Genomic DNA, 21,102 nt, shown 5'->3' on the forward strand with positions numbered 1-21,102 from the left:
TCTGTGACATTATGGGTTGTTGGTCTGCCAGAATATACAGATGCCCGGGGTAATATTCAGCTCTAACAGCACGGAAAATTACCTGTGAGTGGAATTTAGACAAGTGTGCAGCATAGTGTCTACATGCTACCCAAAATGTGTTACTTACTTCCCCTCCCTCTCTCTCTCTCTGTCTCTCTCACTCTCTTTCTCTCCCTCCCTCCTTTCTTCGCTCCCTCTCTCTCTCCCTCCTTCCCTCTTTCTCCCTCTTTTTCTCTCTAGAATGAGATGCTGGAGGAGGGGCATGAGTATGCTGTCATGCTCTACACCTGGAGGAGCTGCTCTCGAGCGATCCCTCAGGTACAGACACACACACACACTCACAAAGACACACACATACACACTCGTGCGCACACACACACACACACAAGTTAATGTAGTAATGTATTTTTACTGTTGGCTTGCTTGTGGTCTCCACGATTAGGGTGTTGTCTGTGCAGTTTTATCACCTATTTGATCAATGACCACAAGTTCCTCTTCTATTAGTATGTCTGTACTACAGCTGTAGTTTCACTGCATATTTGAACTGCAATTCTCATCGTCCCCAAACACAAACCTAGTTCTTAACCAGAACAATTCGTAAAATAAGGAGGAATCATTGAGGAAAAAAAGGTCTTCACTTCAGCCTGTGACTTCAGGGTCAAATGTATATTTAGAAGGGAGTGTGAAATATTAACCCGGAGCAGCTGCTGTCACTCAGAAGGGCGGCCGTTCTGCATGTATTGAAATGAGCGTTAGCAGCTAACGTGCTCCTAGCGCTGACGAGTCAGAGAAGGCAAACGTGGGGTTTTATCTGTTTCCCACCCTTTCACTGCTCAAGCCCAAGCGACTGTCATACGCCTGACAGCTGTTTAATAAAGACACTGTTAATAAAGCAAACTTTAAAAGACACTTCATTATCTGTTGATTTGCTTGCATAAATACCCATCTTGTAATCAAAACAGTATAGCCAAAGAACTATTTTTTGTTAGTTTTGGACTAATGATAATGGAGCTTGTTGCTCCGGTCCTTCTGAGGGCATGCTTAGGCCCAGATGTGGGGTCCCAGTTGAGCTGGGCTCACTGAACAGTGCCCCCTTGTGTCTCACAGGTGAAGTGCAACGAGCAGCCCAACCGGGTGGAGATCTATGAGAAGACCGTGGAGGTGCTGGAGCCCGAGGTGACCAAGCTGATGAAGTTCATGTACTTCCAGGTGAGCGGTGGGTGGGGTTAGATACTACCTAGTTTGTAGGGAAACAGTGAGCAGGTACCCTTTAGTGGTGGGAAGATGGTGAGCATTGTTGGGCTGAATGGCCTGTACTCATCATTATGTTATGTTATGTTATGTTATGTTATGTTATGTTATGTTATGTTATGTTATGTTATGTTATGTTATGTTATGTTATGCTGTGCTGTGCTGTGCTATGCTATGTTATGTTTCTTTACATATTGACCCTGATCATGAGCTGGGCTAAGCCCATGTGTGTGTGTGCTTATATGATTCGCTCTGGAGGACAGTTTGGTAAAGGTCTGAATGTAGATGTTGGAGGGTAAATCAGTCCCCCCCCCCCCCAGCGGAAGGCCATCGAGCGCTTCTGCAGCGAGGTCAAGCGGCTGTGTCACGCGGAGCGGAGGAAGGACTTCGTGTCGGAGGCGTACCTGCTGACCCTGGGGAAGTTCATCAACATGTTCGCCGTGCTGGACGAGCTCAAGAACATGAAGTGCAGCGTGAAGAACGACCACTCCGCCTACAAGCGGTACGACCCGCCGACACACACACACACACACACTCACACACACACTCTCACACACACACACACACACACACACACACACACACTCACACACACTCACTCACACACACACACACACACTCACACACACACACACACATACACACACACACTCTCACACACACACACACACTCACACACACTCACTCACACACACACACACATACACACACACACACACACACACGCACACACACGCACACACTCACTCACACACACACACACATACACACACACACTCACACACGCACACACACACGCACACACACACTCACACACACACACACACACGCACACACACGCACACACACGCACACACACGCACACACACACACGCGCACACACACGCACACACACACACACACACGCGCGCGCGTGCCTGTGCCTCAGAACTCATACCTCCTGATCAGCGGCGGATGACCTCCCTTACACCGTCCTCTCCTCTCCGGCTCTCCTCCGCAGGGCGGCCCAGTTCCTCAGGAAGATGGCCGACCCGCAGTCTATCCAGGAGTCCCAAAACCTCTCCATGTTCCTGGCCAATCACAACAGGATCACTCAGGTAAGCGGCAATCCCCATTACCAGGTGCATTGTGTATTTTTCAGTTTTGTGTGTTTGTGTTTGTCTGCTGAACCTTGTGTGCTGTGAGGGTGTGTCTATGACCCATGGCGGTAATATCACAGTAATATTGTGTGTGTGTGTGTGTGTGTGTGTGTGTGTGTGCGTCCTGCAGTGTCTGCACCAACAGCTGGAGGTGATTCCAGGTTATGAGGAACTTCTGGCTGATATTGTTAACATCAGCGTCGACTACTACGAGAACAAGATGTACCTGACCCCCAGCGAGAAGCACATGCTGCTCAAGGTTAGTTTCCATCTGCTGTCTGTCTGCACTGTCTTAACTGTAACTGTCTCACCTGCTAACTGTGACTGTGTCACCTGCTCTCTAACTGTGACTCTCTCAGCTGCTCTCTAACTGTGACTGTCTCACTTGCTCTCTAACTGTGACTGTGTCACCTGTGTATCATCTCCTAGGTGATGGGATTTGGGCTGTACCTGATGGATGGTAACGTCAGCAACATCTACAAGCTTGACGCCAAGAAGAGGATAAACCTGGGGAAGATCGATAAGTTCTTTAAGGTGGGCGTTCTGAGCTAATACAGTCACATGACCCAGTTATTACCTTTTCATTGGCCCGCTGGAGCTCCTTCCTCTTCCTGTTTGGGTGACCTGCCCTGCCCTGTTCCCCCCTGCAGCTCCAGGTGGTGCCCCTGTTCGGGGACATGCAGATCGAGCTTTCCCGCTACATAGAGACCAGCACCCACTACGAGGAGAACAAGTCCAAGTCAGTGCACAGATAATGTTCTGCTTTCATTACAATCAACAAAATAATCGACTAATATTCTTCTTTTATCAGGATCTAAAAAATAAATCAACATAATTTACATCAACTGGCCCAAAAACCTTACAAAAACAATGACGGCCTTGTAAAATGTATTAAGACCATGTTCTGCCCCTGTGCCCCGCCCCCCTTCCCTGGCCCCGCCCCCCTCCCTGGCCCCGCCCCCTGGCCCCGCCCCCAGGTGGACCTGCACACAGAGCAGCATCAGCCCGCAGTATAACCTGTGTGAGCAGATGGTGCAGATCCGGGAGGACCACATCCGCTTCATCTCAGAGCTGGCTCGCTATAGCAACAGCGAGGTGGTGACAGGCTCGGGGCTGGACAGCCAGAAGTCTGACGAGGAGTACAGGGAGCTGTTCGACCTGGCGCTGCGCGGCCTGCAGCTGCTCTCCAAGTGGAGCACGCACGTCATGGAGGTGGTGAGTGTCCGTCCGTCTGTACGCACGTCATGGAGGTGGTGAGTGTCCGTCCGTCTGTCTGTACGCACGTAATGGAGGTGGTGAGTGTCTGTCTGTCTGTCATGGAGGTGGTGAGTGTCCGTCCGTCTGGACTCTGCCTACCTGTGATCTCAGTATCAGAGACAGCACTGCCACTCGCTATGGAAACAAGTTAACCTCTCCCTCTCTCCCTCCCTCTCTATCTCCCCTCTCTCTTTCTCCCTATCCCTCTCTCTCCCTCCATCTGTCCCACCCCCCCCCCGCCCCCGCAGTACTCGTGGAAGCTGGTGCACCCCACAGATAAGTTCTGTAATAAGGACTGTCCCGGGACGGCGGAGGAGTACGAGCGCGCCACGCGCTACAACTACACGAGCGAGGAGAAGTTTGCGCTGGTGGAGGTGATGGCCATGATCAAAGGGCTGCAGGTGCTGATGGGACGCATGGAGAGCGTCTTCAACCAGGCCATCCGCAACACCATCTACGCCGCGCTGCAGGACTTCGCCCAGATGACCCTGCGCGAGCCGCTGAGACAGGCCGTGCGCAAGAAGAAGAACGTGCTCATCAGGTGAGGGGGGGGGGGGGGGGATGGGAGGGAGGGACAAGAGCAAACAGCGTTTTAAAAACCCTTTTTTTTTTTTAGTTTGGCCTCTCTCAATGCTGTCCATGTTTTGTTGGTCTAATTTTACCTTCATGAGTTACTTTGGTTTATTTTATCCTCTTTTTTCTATTGTTTTGAGAACCGCTTTGAGCCCCGTATTCTGAAAAGCGCTAGATAAGGCTCTTCTTATAAATATAGTTTTCATATTGTCTTCCTTTCCTCAGTAAATCATGTACCGGAATATGAAATATGAAGTGTTCCTCAGTAATAAGAGCCCCTCCCCCTGTGCCCCCTGACAGCGTCCTGCAGGCCATCCGAAAGACCATCTGTGACTGGGAGGGGGCGCGGGAGCCCCCCAACGACCCCTGCCTGAGAGGGGAGAAGGACCCCAAGGGCGGGTTCGACATCAAAGTGCCCCGCCGAGCCGTGGGGCCGTCCAGCACACAGGTCAGTTGCCCCGATCAACCCAACCCAAATCCTTACTCACACTCCTAACCCAACCCTGACCCCAACCCAACCCAACCCCAACTCTAACCCAACCCCGATCAACCCAACCCAAATCCTTACTCAAACTCCTAACCCAACCCTGACCCCAACCCAACCCAACTCAACCCAACCCCAACTCTAACCCCGACCCTAACCCTAACCCTACCCAAATCCTTACTCAATTTCCCAACCCAACCCTGACGCCAACCCAACCCAACCCCAACCCCAACACTACCCCTACCCCAAGCCCAACCCCAACTCTTACCCAACCCCAACTCTTAACCACAACCCCAACACTACCCCTACCCCAAGACCAACCCAACCCCAACTCTTACCCAACCCCAACCACAGCCCCAATCCCAACCCTAACCCTAAATAAGGCTGTGTGCTGACCTGTGCCCCCCCCCCCCAGCTGTACATGGTGCGCACCATGCTGGAGTCGCTGATCGCTGATAAGAGCGGGTCCAAAAAGACCCTGCGCAGCAGCCTGGACGGGCCCATCGTGCTGGCCATCGAGGACTTCCACAAGCAGTCCTTCTTCTTCACCCACCTGCTCAACTTCAGCGGTGAGACCCCTGCAGCTAAACGCCAAAAAGCACAACAGAGGAAGCGTTCAGTATCAGTGTTCAGAGTCCAGTAGGGATTAGGTCTATATCAGTAAAACTGCTCTGCCAGAGCACTGAACATTTATTCTGAAGTTTGAATAAAGGAGTCAGTGTGGTTGAACAGTGTGTGTGGCTGGGTTATTTCACTGAAAATGTGTGTGTGTGTGCGTGTGTGTATGTGTGCGTGTGTGTATACGTATGTGCGCTCGTGTGTGTGTGTGTGTGTGTGTGTGTGTATGCGTATGTGCGCTCGTGTGTGTGTGTGTGTGTGTGTATGTGTGTGTGCGCGTGCGCCCGTGTGTGTGTGTGTGTATGCATATGTGCGCTCGTGTGTGTGTGTGTGTGTGTGTGTGTGTGTGCGCGTGCGCCCGTGTGTGTGTGTGTGTATGCATATGTGCGCTCGTGTGTGTGTGTGTGTGTGTGTGTGTGTGTGTGCGTGCGCCCGTATGTGTGTGTGTGTGTGCTTGCTCACCCGTGTGTGTGTCTCTGTGTCTCTGCAGAGGCCCTGCAGCAGTGCTGTGACCTCTCCCAGCTCTGGTTCCGCGAGTTCTTCCTGGAGCTGACCATGGGCCGCAGGATCCAGTTCCCCATCGAGATGTCCATGCCCTGGATCCTCACCGACCACATCCTGGAGACCAAGGAGCCCTCCATGATGGAGTAAGCCCTGTGCAGCACTCCCTGCAGAGCAGCCACTTCCTGTGCTCTCAACGCTGACATCTCTGTGCCAGTAATACTATCTCTGCTGCCTGCCTGCATGTCAGTCTTATCTATACATATAACATACATGTATTAGTACTGTGGTTCTCGGCTGGCATAGAGAATTAGCATAGTTAGTTAAATATTTGTAATTTAGCAGAAGAAGCAGTCGTGCTTCTTGCCTTGTAGTTTGCCCTGGATAAGCGTGCCTGCGTAGTGAATGTAGCGTAGAGTAAAGCCTTAGCGTGAGCCGTCTCCTCTCCTCCCTCCAGGTACGTGTTGTACCCGCTGGATCTGTACAACGACAGCGGCTACTACGCCCTGACCAAGTTCAAGAAGCAGTTTCTGTACGATGAGATCGAAGCAGAGGTGAGCTCGCATGGGCAGATTCATTCTGTTTACTGAAAGCTCCTCGTTTGCTGCTGAATTTAATATTTCATAAACTGTAAACTATAACTCTTGGTCCTGTACTGTAACAATACACTAAACCCTAAGGTTAATAGTTTGTAACAGCTTTACCAGCTCTAAAATAACTGTTTCTTCCTTTATTTCAGGTGAATCTGTGTTTTGACCAGTTTGTCTACAAGTTGGCGGATCAGATATTTGCGTACTACAAGGCGATGGCGGGCAGGTAGGCGAGCGAACGCTGTTTTCAGTGCTGTGTCGCTGTGGGCGGAGCTTAGCGCTCTACGCAGGGGGCGCACGGGGAGAGCCAGCGTCTGATTGGGTAAAAGCCTCACCGCGCATCTGATTGGGTAAAAGCCTCACCGCGCATCTGCGTCTCTGTTCCCAGCGTCCTCCTGGACAAGCGCTTCCGGGCGGAGTGTAAGAACTATGGCGTGATCATCCCCTACCCCCCCTCGAACCGCTACGAGACGCTGCTGAAGCAGAGGCATGTGCAGGTGAGGCGGCCTTACGCTCACACCCCGCTGTCCGCCCTGGCGTGTGAGACCCCGGCCGGTTCTGACCCAGCCCCCCCCGACCCCCCCCGCCTGTCCGCAGCTCCTGGGCCGCTCCATCGACCTGAACCGCCTGATCACCCAGAGGATCTCCGCTGCCATGTACAAGTCCCTGGACCAGGCCATCAGCCGCTTCGAGAGCGAGGACCTCACCTCCATAGTGGTGAGAGAGCAGAGAGCAGCGTCCGCTTCACACCCAGAGCTGTGGGCTTCACACGTTTAACTGAGCTTCAGCTCTAAGACCAGCGCTCTCCTCTCCCCTCCTCCACCCTCCTCCCCCTCTCCTTTCCCCTCCTCCACCCTGCTCCCTCTCCTCTCCCCCTCTCTCCTCCTCCACCCTGCTCCCTCCCTCTTCTCCCCCTCTCTCCTCCTCCACCCTGCTCTCTCTCTCCTCTCCCCCTCTTTCCTCCTCCATGCTGCTCCCTCTCTCCTCTCCCCCTCTCTCCTCCTCCACCCTGCTCCCTCTCTCCTCTCTCCTCCTCCACTCTGCTCCCTCCCCCTCCCCCACCCCCCCTCGCAGGAGCTGGAGTGGTTGATGGAGATTAACCGTCTGACGCATCGCTTGCTGTCGAAGCACATGACCCTGGACAGCTTCGACGCCATGTTCCGCGAGGCCAATCACAACGTCTCCGCCCCTTACGGACGAATCACGCTGCACGTCTTCTGGGAGCTCAACTTCGACTTCCTGCCCAACTACTGCTACAATGGCTCCACCAACCGGTGTGTGTGTGTGTGTGTGTGCCCAACTACTGTTACAACGGCTCCACCAACTGGTGTGTGTGTGTGTGTGTGAGAGAGAGAGAGAGAGAGAGAGAGAGAATGTGTGTGCCAAACTACTGTTACAACGGCTCCACCAACCGGTGTGTGTGTGTGTGTGTGTGTGTGAGAGAGAGAGAATGTGTGTGCCAAACTACTGTTACAACGGCTCCACCAACCGGTGTGTGTGTGTGTGTGAGAGAGAGAGAGGGAGAGAGAGAATGTGTGTGCCAAACTACTGTTACAACGGCTCCACCAACCGGTGTGTGTGTGTGTCTGTGTCTGTGTGCGTGTTTGTGCGTGTGTGTGTCTGATTTATATGTCTCTTGATAAATGCTGCACCAAATGTAGCCGAGTCACCAGAAGATGATGCTACCTGCTGATGTGACTGATGACATCACTGATGTGCTCACTGATGATGTCACTGTCGATGTTCCAGGTTCGTTAGGACAGCCATTCCCTTTACCCAGGAGCCTCAGCGGGACAAGCCGGCCAATGTGCAGCCATACTACCTGTACGGGTCAAAGGTGCGAGCCCCACCCCCCTAATCCTACAGCAACACAGCCATACAGCACAGCTATAGCACTCTCCCATATATGATGCATGCGTATCACAATTATCTCAGATTTTTTTATATTATCTCTGTTTGTGATGTCATTTCTGGTTGGTTATATTATCTCTGTTTGTGATGTCATCTCTGGTTGGTTATATTATCTCTGTTTGTGATGTCATCTCCGGTTGGTTATATTATCTCTGTTTGTGATGTCATCTCTGGTTGGTTATATTATCTCTGTTTGTGATGTCATCTCTGGTTGGTTATATTATCTCTGTTTGTGATGTCATCTCTCCCTGTGTCCCGCAGCCCCTGAACATCGCCTACTCACACATCTACAGCTCCTACCGGAACTTTGTGGGACCCCCCCACTTCAAGACCATCTGCCGTCTCCTGGGTTACCAGGGCATCGCCGTGGTGATGGAGGAGCTGCTGAAGATAGTCAAGAGCCTGGTAGGATCCGTCCGTCCGTCCGTCCGTCCGTCCGTCCGAATCTGCGGCTTCTTGCACACCGCGTCTGTGGCTCTGGGCCTGACAGTTAGAAACAGACTCTCACTGCTGCGTTCCTCCTTCACATTCTAATTCAAATTCACATTCAAATGTGCTTTACTGGTCTGCCCACACGGAGGGGCAGTTCAGCCCAAGCTATCATCTGTATCAGCTGTGTTTGTGCAGACTCTGGCTGTACCTGTTTAAAGAGCTGTGTTTGTGGCGGTTTAAAACAGCGGTTTGGCGCTTGCTCTACCTGTTTAAAGAGCTGTGTTTGTGGCGGTTGGGCTCTTGCTGAACCCGCCCCGTGCGTGTGCTGCTCTCCCAGCTGCAGGGCACTATACTGCAGTACGTGAAGACGCTCATAGAGGTGATGCCCAAGATCTGCAGACTGCCACGGCACGAGTACGGATCACCAGGTGAGCTTACCTGTCAGCCCGTCTGCCGGTGAGAGGGACGCTGTGTCAGGTGAGGTTACCTGTCAGCCCGTCTGCCGGTGAGAGGGACGCTGTGTCAGGTGAGGTTACCTGTCAGCCCGTCTGCCGGTGAGAGGGACACTGTGTCAGGTGAGGTTACCTGTCAGCCCGTCTGCCGGTGAGAGGGACACTGTGTCAGGTGAGGTTACCTGTCGGCCCGTCTGCCGGTGAGAGGGACGCTGTGTCAGGTGAGGTTACCTGTCGGCCCGTCTGCCGGTGAGAGGGCAGCTGTTCGTAAGACTGTTTCTCAGTCTTTAAAGAAGAGCTTCTGCAGGTGAGATCAGTGCTGCATCTCACCTGAGTGGATAAAAGCACTTCAGAGTGAAATTAACCCCATATACACTGACCTGAGCTTGGCTCTCTGACAGTGATCTCTACCTGCTAATGAATACACAAAACCACAGTACTGTTAGCATCGCTGCGTAATGCCTTATAATTATCATTCTGATTAGGAGAGAGAGAGATACAGAAGAAAGGGAGAGAGAGAGGAGAGAGAAAAAGAAATAGGGAGAGGGAGCAAGACAGGAGAGAGTGTGATGGAAGGAGGAAGAGAGATTGAGTGAGAGAGAGGGAGTGAGAGAGGGATGGAGTCAGATGGAGAGAGTAGGATGAAGAGAGGGTGAGAGAGAGGGGAGAGAGATGGAGTGAGAGAGGGATGGAGTCAGAGATGGAGAGAGTAGGATGGAGGGAGGGTGAGAGCGAGATGGAGTGAGAGAGAGGGATGGAGTCAGAGATGGAGAGAGTAGGATGAAAAGAGGGTGAGAGAGGGGAGAGAGATGGAGTGAGAGAGAGGGATGGCATGAGAGATGGAGAGAGAGAGATGGAGGGGGAGAGAGATGTTGGGAGGGACAGAGGTGGAGGGATGGAGTCAGAGATGGAGAGAGAGAGATGGAGGGATGGAGAGATGTAAAGGGACGTGTTGCACCTGCTCAGGCATCCTGGAGTTCTTCCACCACCAGCTGAAGGACATCATCGAGTACGCCGAGCTGAAGACCGATGTGTTCCAGAGTCTGAGGGAGGTGGGGAACGCCGTGCTGTTCTGCCTACTGATCGAGCAGGCCTTGGTGAGCCCCCCCCGTCCCCCCCCCCCCAACCCCGTCCCGCAGGGGCAGGGACACTGCAGCATATCGGCACATGGGGAGACGTTAGACAAAGAAAAAAAACTCCTATTGCGAGTAAATTTTCTTGTGGGAAAAAGTGATTGTCTTCTGTATTTTGACTGTATTGTTACATTACACCCGGCTTTGGCTGCTTGGTACAGACAGCCCCACCCCACTGCTGAGACAGGCCGGCTCCTCTGGGAAGTCACGGAAAGATCTAGAACTGAGTGCATGTAGTACAGCGTTAAAGAACCACAAAGGGAAAGCAGGCATCTGTCATTAGTTTTAAGTCTTTAATGCATTTAATGTTTACATGAACATATTTGAAGTAATATTTTTTTATTTCAGTGATGTCAAATTATGTAAATGTAAAAATGCATGTTATAGTGTATATTTGTTGGACCTCATGCCATTTCAGGGTTTAACAGAAATAGTGAGAAGTGGTTTTTATCAGCTGGCAGTGTGATGGCTGGTTTTCTGTAAGCCGTCTGACTGGTAAATTCCTCATTTGTGGTCATTGAGGTCAGAACTGCACCCCTAAGCGAAACTGAAATGATTCAGACCCTTTGAACTTGCAATTTGTGTCAGACGCCAGCTAATAAAATCAGTTTTGACAGACTGTGTGGGGGTGGGGGGGTGGAGGAGGTGGGGGGGGGGGGGGTTTTACTAACCATGAAGAATGGGAGACATGGGTCCATGATGCTTGTGTTTGGCTGTGTGGTAGTATGAAATTATTGATGTGTGCGCATGTTTGTGTTTGTGTGTGTGTGTGTGTGTGTGTGTGTGTGTGTGTGTTAATGCGTGTGTACGGGGGTGTAATGATCCTTCCTGAAACAAACTCTATTTCTCATTACACGCTGGCAACTACTACAGGTGGTAAGAAAAATTAGGTCATTTCCATGGTAACGCAAGCAAAAAAACAAAAAAAAACATCAATCGCACATTGGTTTCAGTTTCCTTTTTTATCACGTGGTTCATTTTTTAAATTCAGTTTCATTATAAGCTTTAATGGCTGCCATGGAAACGGGAATGTTAGGCTGCTGAGTTGTGTTTTTCTGGGGGTACTTGTCAGAGTGCCAAACCATGAAAAAAAAAAAAATCAAGAGGAAATTTTAATAAAGACGATACGATGAGCCTCTAGCCATTCCATTTTAGTAAATGGATTTTCCGAGATTTTCCGAATCCTGGAGAGATTCCCGCTCCCTCCCTCCTCAGTATCCCTGGCTTCCATGGCAACAGTCACCATCTCTTTCCTGCTGTTTGCAGAGTCTTGCGCCGTCTTGCACGTCTGCTTCCCTGTTGCATTTCTCCTGGCTTTCGCCATCATCATCATCATCATCATCACGTTTTCTCCCGCCCTCGCATCTGTGCCGACTCTGTGTGCCTCTCTGCGACCACACTCCGCATGCTGCATGATGATGTCATCAGACCTTCCTCTTCCTGTCTGTCGTGTCCGTGGTGACGTTCCCAAACTCTCACTGTTCCCCGTGTGAGAGCTGAGGTTCCACGCGTCCCGGTTCTGTCGCCTTCCTCTGAGTGTTAAGTGCAGGAATGACAGCCGAAGACTTCTCCTGTCCCCGTGTGAAAGGTTTTACTGTGACCTAATGTGAACCAGTGTTGGTGTACACGACCAATCAGTTCCTTTTACTGTCCTAAATGAATCCTGTTGGTTTAGAGCCACTGGCTGCATCCATATAGATTTATATCTATATTTTATAGTTAATGAAGTAACACGTTCAACTCAAGAATCAAAGACAGAACACAGAGCATGTGTTTATGTGGTGTCACCGATGATCTGTGCAGACGCGTGCGTGTGCGTGAATATGCGTACGTGTGTGCTGCTGTCATGTAAGGGGGGGGGGATTAGAGTGCTGACGTGTGTTGGCAGGGTTGTTCTTCCCTAGTCCAGAGGAGTGCGTTTATGCTGTTTTCATTCCACTGCTGTCTGAGCACACATTTGTGTAAGTGTGTGAGTGTGAGTGTGTGTGAGCGCTGACGGCCCCCAGCCGTGACCCTCAGGCCGTGAAACTCACCCCCCCCCGCTGTCCCTCACTCTCAGTCCCAGGAGGAAGTGTGTGACTTACTGCACGCCGCCCCCTTCCAGAACATTCTGCCCCGCGTCTACATCAAAGGTAACCACGCCTCCTAAACCGCCTCAAACGCTCATTCACCTGCTGGGCAGAGGGTCTGATGTTTCACATGAAGTGCAGGAAGGATTTATCGATTAATGATTGATTTATTGTTCAGGGAGTGATTCGTTGATTGATGTTTGATTTATTGATTTTTTTTGCTCATTGACTGATGTATTGATCTGTTTATTGATTGATTGATTTGTCGTTTTCCTCTGTAGAGGGGGAGCGTCTGGAGGTGAGGATGAAGAGGCTTGAGGCGAAGTACGCCCCGCTTCACCTGGTGCCCCTGATCGAGAGGCTGGGGACCCCACAGGTGAGCCACGCCCTTCCCCCTGAGAGCCGTTATGAGCAGTTATGAGCAGCTATGAGGAGCTATGAGCAGCAGTGAGCAGTTATGAGTCGTTATGAGCAGCTATGAGGAGCTATGAGCAGCAGTGAGCAGCTATGAGTCGTTATGAGCAGCTATGAGAAGCAGTGAGCCGTTATGAGATGCAGTGAGCTGCTATGAGCAGCGGTGAGCCGTTATGAGCAGTTATGAGCCGTTATGAGCAGTAGTGAGTAGTTATGAGCCGTTATGAGAAGCAGTGAGCCGCTGTGAGCAGCAGTGAGCCGTTATGAGCAGCGGTGAGCAGCTATGAGCAGTTATGAGCAGCGGTGAGCAGTTATGAGCAGCGGTGAGCAGTTATGAGCAGCGGTGAGCAGTTATGAGCAGCGGTGAGTGGTTGTGAGCCGTTATGAGCCGTTATGACGGCGCGGTGTTCTAACCCTTTCTGCGCGTGTTCCCGCCGGTTTCTCCCCGCGCAGCAAATCGCGATCGCGCGGGAGGGGGACCTGCTGACGAAGGAGCGGCTGTGCTGCGGCCTGTCCATGTTCGAGGTCATCCTGACGCGCATACGCAGCTACCTGCAGGACGCCGTGTGGCGCGGGCCGCCGCCCACCAACGGCGTGATGCACGTGGACGAGTGCATGGAGTTCCACCGGCTCTGGAGCGCCATGCAGTTTGTGTACTGCATCCCCGTGGGCACCCACGAGTTCACTGCAGAGTAAGCGCCCGCCGCCCTGCTAACAGGCCAGCAGTGTGTTTGAGTTAAATGTGAGGTGTGAGAACGCCCGGGTGCGGTCCGGTGCGGTTCGGTTCGGCCCGGGTGCGGTCCGGTTCGGTGCGGTGCGGTGCAGTGAGGACCCGTGTGTGCCCGTCCCCACAGGCAGTGTTTCGGAGACGGGCTGAACTGGGCCGGCTGCTCCATCATCGTCCTGCTGGGCCAGCAGCGCCGCTTCGACCTGTTCGACTTCTGCTACCACCTGCTCAAGGTGCAGAGGCAGGACGGCAAGGACGAGATCATCAAGAACGTGGTGAGCATTCACACACACACGCACAGGGGACACACACACGCGCACACACACACGCACAGAGGACACACACACACACACACACACACACGCACACACACACGCACAGGGGACACACACACGTGCACACGCGCGCACGCACACGCACACACACACACACACACACGTGCACGCGCAGGGGACACACACTCACACATGCGTAATTATTAACAAAAAGTTTTTTTTTTTTTTTAATATATTTTAAAATATTGGTTTTTTTTTTATTTTTATTTTTTTTAAACAACATGGTTTCTTTTTAGATAATTTTGGCTACCTTTTAGGCTGGTGCACCAGTTTAAAAAGTGATTTAACTTCTCTGACGAATGGGATGTCTTTACATTTCTATAGAAACGGAATTAAGAGTTGAATTATATGGCAATCTTTGAACAGAAATGTTGACATCTTATTGTAGTACCTTCCTCCAATTCAAATACAAGTCTGTATTTTACGAATATTCACTTCTTTGCCGTTATTATAAATGCACATTGTGAAATGTTACAGAACTCGTACACTGTGGTACTGGAGGTATAAGAGGCAGAACCTCAGGTCTCTCATTCTCTCCCTCACCTCCCCCCACCCCCCACCCCCCACCCCACACAGCCCCTGAAGAAGATGGCCGACCGCATCAGGAAGTACCAGATCCTGAACAATGAGATCTTCGCCATCCTTAATAAGTACATGAAGGCAGTGGAGACGGACAGTTCCACCGTAGAGCACGTCCGCTGCTTCCAACCTCCTATACACCAATCCCTGGCCACTACCTGCTGAGAAAAACCCTCCCCCCCGAAAACCCACCAATCCCTGGCCACTACCTGCTGAGAAAAACCCTCCCCCCCGAAAACCCACCAATCCCTGGCCACTACCTGCTGAGAAAAACCCTCCCCCCGAAAACCCACCAATCCCTGGCCACTACCTGCTGAGAAAAACCCTCCCCCCCGAAAACCCACCAATCCCTGGCCACTACCTTCGGAGAAAAACCCTCCCCCCCGAAAACCCACCAATCCCAGGTCCCTAGGCTCATCACTGTAGCCCCGCCCACAACCTCTCTGCTCTGAATGTCCATTAGAGCAGAACTCATTACCTGGTTGGTTCTGAGAGTAAATGTAGTTTTAGCCCCGCCCCCCTGGTGCAGATCCACGCTCCTCGGTCCTTACACAGGTACGCAGAATAAGGGCGGGGCTCCACCACAGGTAACCCCGGCAACCGGGTGAACAGGAACATCCCGCCCCTCCTCGAGCGTGAGGAAGCGTTGCACATTTCCTCACCTGTTAAAACAAAAGAACAAGGTAATGTCTGCTTTGTGCAGCTCGAAACCATCCTAAAAAAACAAAAACAAGAACAAAAAAGGACTTGATGCTCTCAGAGATTACCCCCAATCAACAGCCTGGATTTCACAGTAGCATCCACAACCTATAATATTATCAAATCAATGAATTTGGCAGAACGCAGAATGAATATACGGCCTTGTTCAATATAACTGCAAAGAGTTCCACAGAGCAATGCATTAATCAGTCAGTCTTTTTCTTTTTACCCAGCTTTGTGTGTGTAGTTTCAGCTGAGGACAGGTTGCTTTGGGGTTAGATTGGATCAGGCCCCTGAGGGAGGGGAATGATTCACGTTTTCTCTTCAGCTGCTCAGAACTGCTTTGGTTTGTTTGGTTTTGTTGCGTTTCCATGACGTTCCATCTCACTGTGTGGACTACTGTATCCCTCAGAACTGCTTTCTGTAAATATGTTTTAATGTTCCATTATTTTAATGCCACTCCTTTTAACTGTAGTCAAGCCCACTGCCTTTGCCTGCTTTACTTCCTGGAGAAGAATCTCCACAAATCCTCCATTTTATTTTACTGGCAGGTATTGAGAGCTGACCCTTATAGGCCAGAATCAGTCCAGTGGCACTTTAATCAGGCCCCCCACCAACACAAAGACCCCCCCCCCCCCTTAACCCTCTAAGAAAGCTTTAATGGGGGAATAAACATTCAGAATGCGTGCCAGCTCCTCACAGAGGGACAAAACCGGACTCATCCCTGAAAAAGAACTCATCCATGCGAGATACAGTCAACTGACAAACAGCCAGCCCGTGGGTGGAGATAATTCTGTTAATTAGCTGATTTTTTTTCTTTTTTTTTGTTGTTTTTAATCGAGCGAAAGGACAAAATAAACAGACGAGAGCATTGATTTTACAGTTACAGATGAGGATTCTGCCTCTTCTGTTTTGAAGGGGCAGTTCTCCTAAAAATGAAAATGAGGTAGGTTTTAAATTACCTGGTAGTATCTGTCCATCCAGGTAGTTTAGCTGAAATGTGACGAGTTTTCTAGAAGCAGTAGCTCAGGTTCGTGAGTAACCGGGGGATTATATTTGGAAAGAGACGTTGTTGAATTTTTCAAATGTTAAATTTTGGCACTTTGAAGCCACACAAAAATGTACCCGTGAGGTGCGTTTTATCGGATTGAGCTGCTGTGAATGTCTAGAAAACATTTCAGCTAAACTGCCTGGATGCTCATGCGTTACCACGGGGATATTTGGTTTGAAGAGAAGCGAAGGACAGCCGCCTGTCACCTCCCCACCAGCCCACCCCCGTTGGGTCAAAGTAACGTCAGTACAACTCACAGAGGACCTGAGCTTCAAAGCCCTGACTCGCCCTCAAACAGGCTCCTTTCAAAACGGAAAATAATGCAACGGTCAGGATCCAAAAGATGTTGAAACGGTAGGTTTCTGTCATTGTGTGCGTCACATGTTGTGTGATTTTATTTTATTTTTTAATCACTGTATTGTACAGAGAACAGCCTCAGATGGTGGTATGGTAATGTTGACGCACGTGACCCCTGACCCCTCTACCCTGTGGGGGGAGCGCAGTGTAAATACCAGCTCCATCAGATCCACATATACATAACCACTGAAGAGAGAGATATATATATATGAAAGATGCCAGAGCAACAACTCTGGGTTTTTTTTGCTTTTATTTATTGTAACTTTTTCATAGTTTTCTGGCTTCAGAAATGAACAGGAGGATTTTCCCCATTCACCACTGCTGTGTATTTCATTGACAAAGTGAGGTACTGAGTGTTGTAACGGTTTTGCTTTTAAAAAAAATAATATTGGTAATTTAATCTGTATCTTCATAATTATGTTGGTTCTACTTTTGACAAGAAATGTCATCTATTTTTGCAAGTCAGATCCTTAATGCTGTTTGTCTGTTAAACAGTTTTATATTATTTAGATATGCAAAACACAGTGGCATCATTACACCTTTCTCGACAAACCCCATCAGAGAAAGATGTGTGGAATTTTATCCAGACACGATTGGTTGAAATGTGTGTCTCAAGCAAATGCCCTGAATAGAACCAGTAGTGTAACCCAATTGGAAAAAAGGTAAAAATGGGGAGGAGTTGAGTTGTCTTTGAAAATTACAGACCACTCCGATTCCCCTCTTACTAACAGAGCACTCTGGGAATCTGAGTAAAATCGTTGGTTGCTTTTTCGCCCCTTACTCCAACAGCTGGGTAGTCTGGAAACAAGTCAGTATTTGCAGTTATTGGCTCTTTACTTTCAGTGTTACCAAATCATGCATTTAATATATTTATATCTATTTTCCATTTTATATTTGACTGAAACAACATTTTTAGTAAAACAAAAAGTCTTAAACAAAAATGCATGGCAGCTTCTGTTATAAAGTTTTTATTTTGAATACGTGTCCTTAGGCCTAATTTAGCATTTTCTTTCAAGTTTTTGTTTTAAGGAATTTTGATTGCTTTTACGTTTTTAAATAGTGCTTTCCACTGTTCCTTAATTGATATTTATTAATATAATTATACTTTATTTTTCCTTTAAGGGGTGAACATTTAAATTGAAAAAAAAAACAAAAAAACAATGAAGCATCATTTTAAAATCTTAGCATGGCAGGTGTACTTTATTGTGGTCATGGCCCTGTTTGTGAGGTTTTGTTCATATTGTTGTTACGAGTGATCATGTTCTGGAATATAAAAGATGAAAATAAACTACACAACAAACAGTCCAGAGGAACTGAAATAATGTTGTATTTCCATGAAATAAAAAAAATTCTAACTGAAACCTGGCCATGAATTTTGTATCCAAAGTATTATTGTGGATGCAGATGAAAACGTTGACCATTTGATTCCTGGACTGGAGAATGCCTTTCATTTAAAATGTTAGTATGGAGCACATTCTCAGGAAGACCCCTAAACCCTCAGCATGTGGACAGCACTTCTCATCAGGAGGATTATTTTGGGGTTCAGATACATTCAAGCCACTCTGGCTAAATGTTGCCTTGTTGGTTAGGGTAACAACAAAAGCCAGCAGACCCTGCAACTCTCCATGACCAGGAGTGAGGACCACTGACTCGAAGACATGCTTTTCATAGCATTTGGACTTCCATCCATGTTCACTTCTCTTCCTGACTCTCCCCATGTTAGATCAACTAATTGTTTTTATAAATGTCTCAATTAAAAACTCAATTGTACAATTAGTCACTGGTCCGTATTGTATGGGGACCACTGGAGGATAACCATTGAAACAGATATTTAAATCACTGCAGGTCACATGTGAGACAATCAGCTGGCCCTCTTAATAAGCAAACTTTTTTGCAGTATTTTATGTATTTGTTAAGAACCTCCGGTTTGGAATTCTCGCACCTGTTCCTGCCCCATTGCAACAGTGTCCGTCACGAAGAGGCACTGCCGGATGCCGGCGGCCTGCGTGTATTCATCCGTACCGCTTGGGGGCAGTGTCTACAATTCAATCTGCACTGCTGTTCGGGACAGGAACCAATGAGGATGCGGGTTGACGTTTAAAAATGAGCCGCAGAACTTAGAAAACAGAAACGCTTTCCCTGGACTTCTGTTTAAGATTGAATACAAACCAACTAAAGACAACATTTAAAACAACAGCGAAGACCGTATTCACTGAACTAAAACCCCGGTAAGGCGTAAATGATGAATGCTCCGTAACCGTAGCCGAATAGTTTGTTTGTTTGGTTATGTTATCAGCAGTATGCTAAATTACCGTCTTTGCTCGCTGGTTAGGCTAAATATACTGGCAAATTTGTTTAGTCGGCTAGCTATAGTATCCTGTTAGTAAATTTATTTTGTCTTAATTTTCCACCGTGAAAATAACCTTTTATATCTAGTTAATTGTGCTGGCAACTACATTAGCGAAAACGAACTGTCGTTAACGAGGCGATATTAAGTTATCTAGATTGGACTGTATGATGTGTTTGCTAACTTGGCTAGCTACTTGGATTGTTTTATGGTTGTCTAGCTGATTTTAATGCCTTTAAACTAACGAAGTTATCTAACTCTTTCGACCAACGTTTAATGAGGAATGAGAGCTGGATGTAAAGTTAACATTGTTCCGCACAGCTTACCTGAAAGATGACCACGCTGATCTACGTTGACAAAGAGAATGGTGCACTTCTCACACCTGCTCCTTCCAAACAGCGAGGGAGGCTGTTCTCCGCTCCAGGTAACTTCATTTACTCCGGCTCACCTGTTGGTTTTATTCTCGTTAATTTGTCTACGTCATATTCGCGAGACCGTGCTTTTTTTTACGTCCTTGTAGGGAGCACCGTAGCGGACACCTGCCTGAAGACCCCCGCGTCTGGAAAGCCTCTGTGTGGGGTTCCCCCGCAATCGTGCCGCAGAGCGTTGGGGACGGTCAATAAGCTCGGATCCACCCCGTCCGTCTCCCTAACTGGCCGAAATAAGAACAAAACTCCAGCAATACCAACGGTTGGGTTATTGGTTATTTTGTTAAATGCGTCTGTTGTCCTAAACGTGCCAGTGTTAAGTGCTTAACAAGGCTGCTCTCTTTCAGCAAAAAGTAAAAACGAAGCCACAGAACACTGAGGAGGAATATCCGGAAATTGAAAAGCTAATCCCATATAACCCGCTGGGTAAATGATCCTTACATCTGTCCTGTTATATTAATGCTTGCAGAGACTGCTGCTTTTGACAGGAAGTTTATCTATCCAAAAAGGCAGACTCATTCAAAATGGTCTTGTCCATGGGTGGGGCGGGACATCAATATACCTTGTTCCATTTTAAATGCACCTTTGTATTATCTTTGGTTTAAATAGCATGACAACTGTGAATGGGGTCTACACATTCTCTGGAAGGATTTCATTTTATAGGCAAATTTTTTATATCTAATTGAATGTCTGTGACCAGTACTCTGCTCCTAAACGCACGCTGGTTTCAGACTTTGAGACCTACGAGGTTCCAGAGGAGGTTCGGCTGAGCCACCTGTGTTTGGCCGGCCTGGCTCGTTTCCCCGGAAACCCCGTCCTGCGTGAGGAGGAGTTTGAAGTGATTGACGCGTGTGAACAGCTGGCGCCCATGAAAATGCCAGTGGGTGCGTAAGAATGATTCTGAAATTCTTTATAAACTGAAATGGCGAGTGGATTTACCAAATGCAACTGACTGGAGGATGTGGGAGGGGATGGGTGGGGTTGGATGTTGATGTGTGGAGTTTGACATCCAAGTGTGCAATCCGTTAAAAACAGTTCTGCCTTTTATAAACTCTGGATTGGGATCAAACGGTTGGCTTCAGGCCCCGCCCTGCGTCCAGGAGCCTGTTGCATTTCTAGATTTCCTAATGTCCTTGGCACCTTAAAGTCACTTCAGTGGGCCGTAGATCTGTTAGATGCTGTGTGCGGGAGGATGTTTTACTGGTGTGCTGCCACTGAAGCGCGTTTCTGTGTTGTGTGTTTGCTTGCACTGCCAGGCCTGTCTAACACTGCTCTCTGTTCCAGAGGACTTCTCTGCAGAGCTGGACTCCTTCCTACAGACCATCAGCCAGCTCACCGTGGACCTGCCTCCAGAGCCCCAATACTAATGTTTCATGTGTTTATTTTGTGTTACTAATTTTGCTTCTAATAAAGTTTTACATTGTTTTACACTTCTGCCTCTGTAACAGTATTTCTTAAACGATGGGTTGGAAGCCAAAATGGGTCGTGGGCATGCATGAGGTGGATTCTGGAGTCTGTAGTTCACTAGGCTGTGCTGGTATGTGTATTTGACTTGTCCCCTCACCGTCTCCCTAAGATTAAGACAAAATTGGAGTAGCACACGCTTGTAAAACAGTCACCACAGAACTGAGAAACCCAGTACCACACACTCAATACGGTCACGAGACAAACCCAGTACCACACACTCGATACGGTCACGAGACAAACCCAGTACCACACACACAATACGGTCAC

The 21,102-nt window shown here is 49.0% G+C and overlaps 2 protein-coding genes across 6 annotated transcripts in view; both read left to right on the forward strand.

The window, feature by feature from the left end:
- Positions 1-17,954, forward strand: part of cyfip2 (cytoplasmic FMR1 interacting protein 2) — a 28,623-nt gene extending 10,669 nt beyond the window's left edge. For 2 of the 4 annotated variants that reach the window (XM_035409695.1, XM_035409696.1), the window contains exons 4-29: positions 262-339; positions 1,129-1,230; positions 1,593-1,774; positions 2,273-2,369; positions 2,542-2,670; positions 2,841-2,945; positions 3,062-3,150; positions 3,389-3,626; positions 3,917-4,209; positions 4,542-4,689; positions 5,141-5,294; positions 5,834-5,990; positions 6,302-6,398; positions 6,584-6,660; positions 6,823-6,931; positions 7,032-7,151; positions 7,509-7,708; positions 8,184-8,271; positions 8,607-8,750; positions 9,115-9,205; positions 10,196-10,328; positions 12,421-12,494; positions 12,713-12,807; positions 13,299-13,537; positions 13,700-13,847; positions 14,484-17,954. In XM_035409695.1, coding sequence (XP_035265586.1) covers positions 262-339; positions 1,129-1,230; positions 1,593-1,774; positions 2,273-2,369; positions 2,542-2,670; positions 2,841-2,945; positions 3,062-3,150; positions 3,389-3,626; positions 3,917-4,209; positions 4,542-4,689; positions 5,141-5,294; positions 5,834-5,990; positions 6,302-6,398; positions 6,584-6,660; positions 6,823-6,931; positions 7,032-7,151; positions 7,509-7,708; positions 8,184-8,271; positions 8,607-8,750; positions 9,115-9,205; positions 10,196-10,328; positions 12,421-12,494; positions 12,713-12,807; positions 13,299-13,537; positions 13,700-13,847; positions 14,484-14,651 — 3,555 coding nt within the window. In that variant the 3' untranslated portion in view covers positions 14,652-17,954. Of the gene's footprint in view, positions 1-261; positions 340-1,128; positions 1,231-1,592; positions 1,775-2,272; positions 2,370-2,541; positions 2,671-2,840; positions 2,946-3,061; positions 3,151-3,388; positions 3,627-3,916; positions 4,210-4,541; positions 4,690-5,140; positions 5,295-5,833; positions 5,991-6,301; positions 6,399-6,583; positions 6,661-6,822; positions 6,932-7,031; positions 7,152-7,508; positions 7,709-8,183; positions 8,272-8,606; positions 8,751-9,114; positions 9,206-10,195; positions 10,329-11,235; positions 11,283-12,420; positions 12,495-12,712; positions 12,808-13,298; positions 13,538-13,699; positions 13,848-14,483 lie in introns of those variants that run through there. The other 2 variants (XM_035409697.1, XM_035409698.1) reach the window with 2 other exon arrangements.
- A 711-nt stretch (positions 17,955-18,665) lies between these two features.
- Positions 18,666-20,798, forward strand: pttg1 (PTTG1 regulator of sister chromatid separation, securin). 2 transcript variants are annotated; one of them, XM_035409699.1, is made up of 6 exons: positions 18,666-18,821; positions 19,262-19,364; positions 19,461-19,630; positions 19,716-19,794; positions 20,100-20,252; positions 20,653-20,798. In XM_035409699.1, exons 2-6 carry the CDS (start codon positions 19,274-19,276, stop codon positions 20,733-20,735), a joined length of 576 nt encoding a protein of 191 aa, XP_035265590.1. In that variant the 5' UTR covers positions 18,666-18,821; positions 19,262-19,273; the 3' UTR covers positions 20,736-20,798. The 2 variants fall into 2 exon arrangements, with proteins under 2 accessions (XP_035265590.1, XP_035265591.1); XM_035409700.1 differs by having other exon boundaries at positions 20,668-20,798.
- Positions 20,799-21,102: the final 304 nt, after the last annotated feature.

This window comes from Anguilla anguilla, chromosome 3, assembly GCF_013347855.1.
Source record: "Anguilla anguilla isolate fAngAng1 chromosome 3, fAngAng1.pri, whole genome shotgun sequence".
Lineage (NCBI taxonomy): Eukaryota > Metazoa > Chordata > Actinopteri > Anguilliformes > Anguillidae > Anguilla > Anguilla anguilla.

Coding starts and splice junctions, on each gene's coding strand:
- pttg1 (XM_035409699.1), top strand. CDS start 19,274: ATGACCACGCTGATCTACGTTGACAAAGAGAATGGTGCACTTCTCACA. Junction 19,631..19,715: donor AAACTCCAGCAATACCAACG/GTTGGGTTATTG, acceptor GCTCTCTTTCAG/CAAAAAGTAAAAACGAAGCC. Junction 20,253..20,652: donor GCCCATGAAAATGCCAGTGG/GTGCGTAAGAAT, acceptor TCTCTGTTCCAG/AGGACTTCTCTGCAGAGCTG.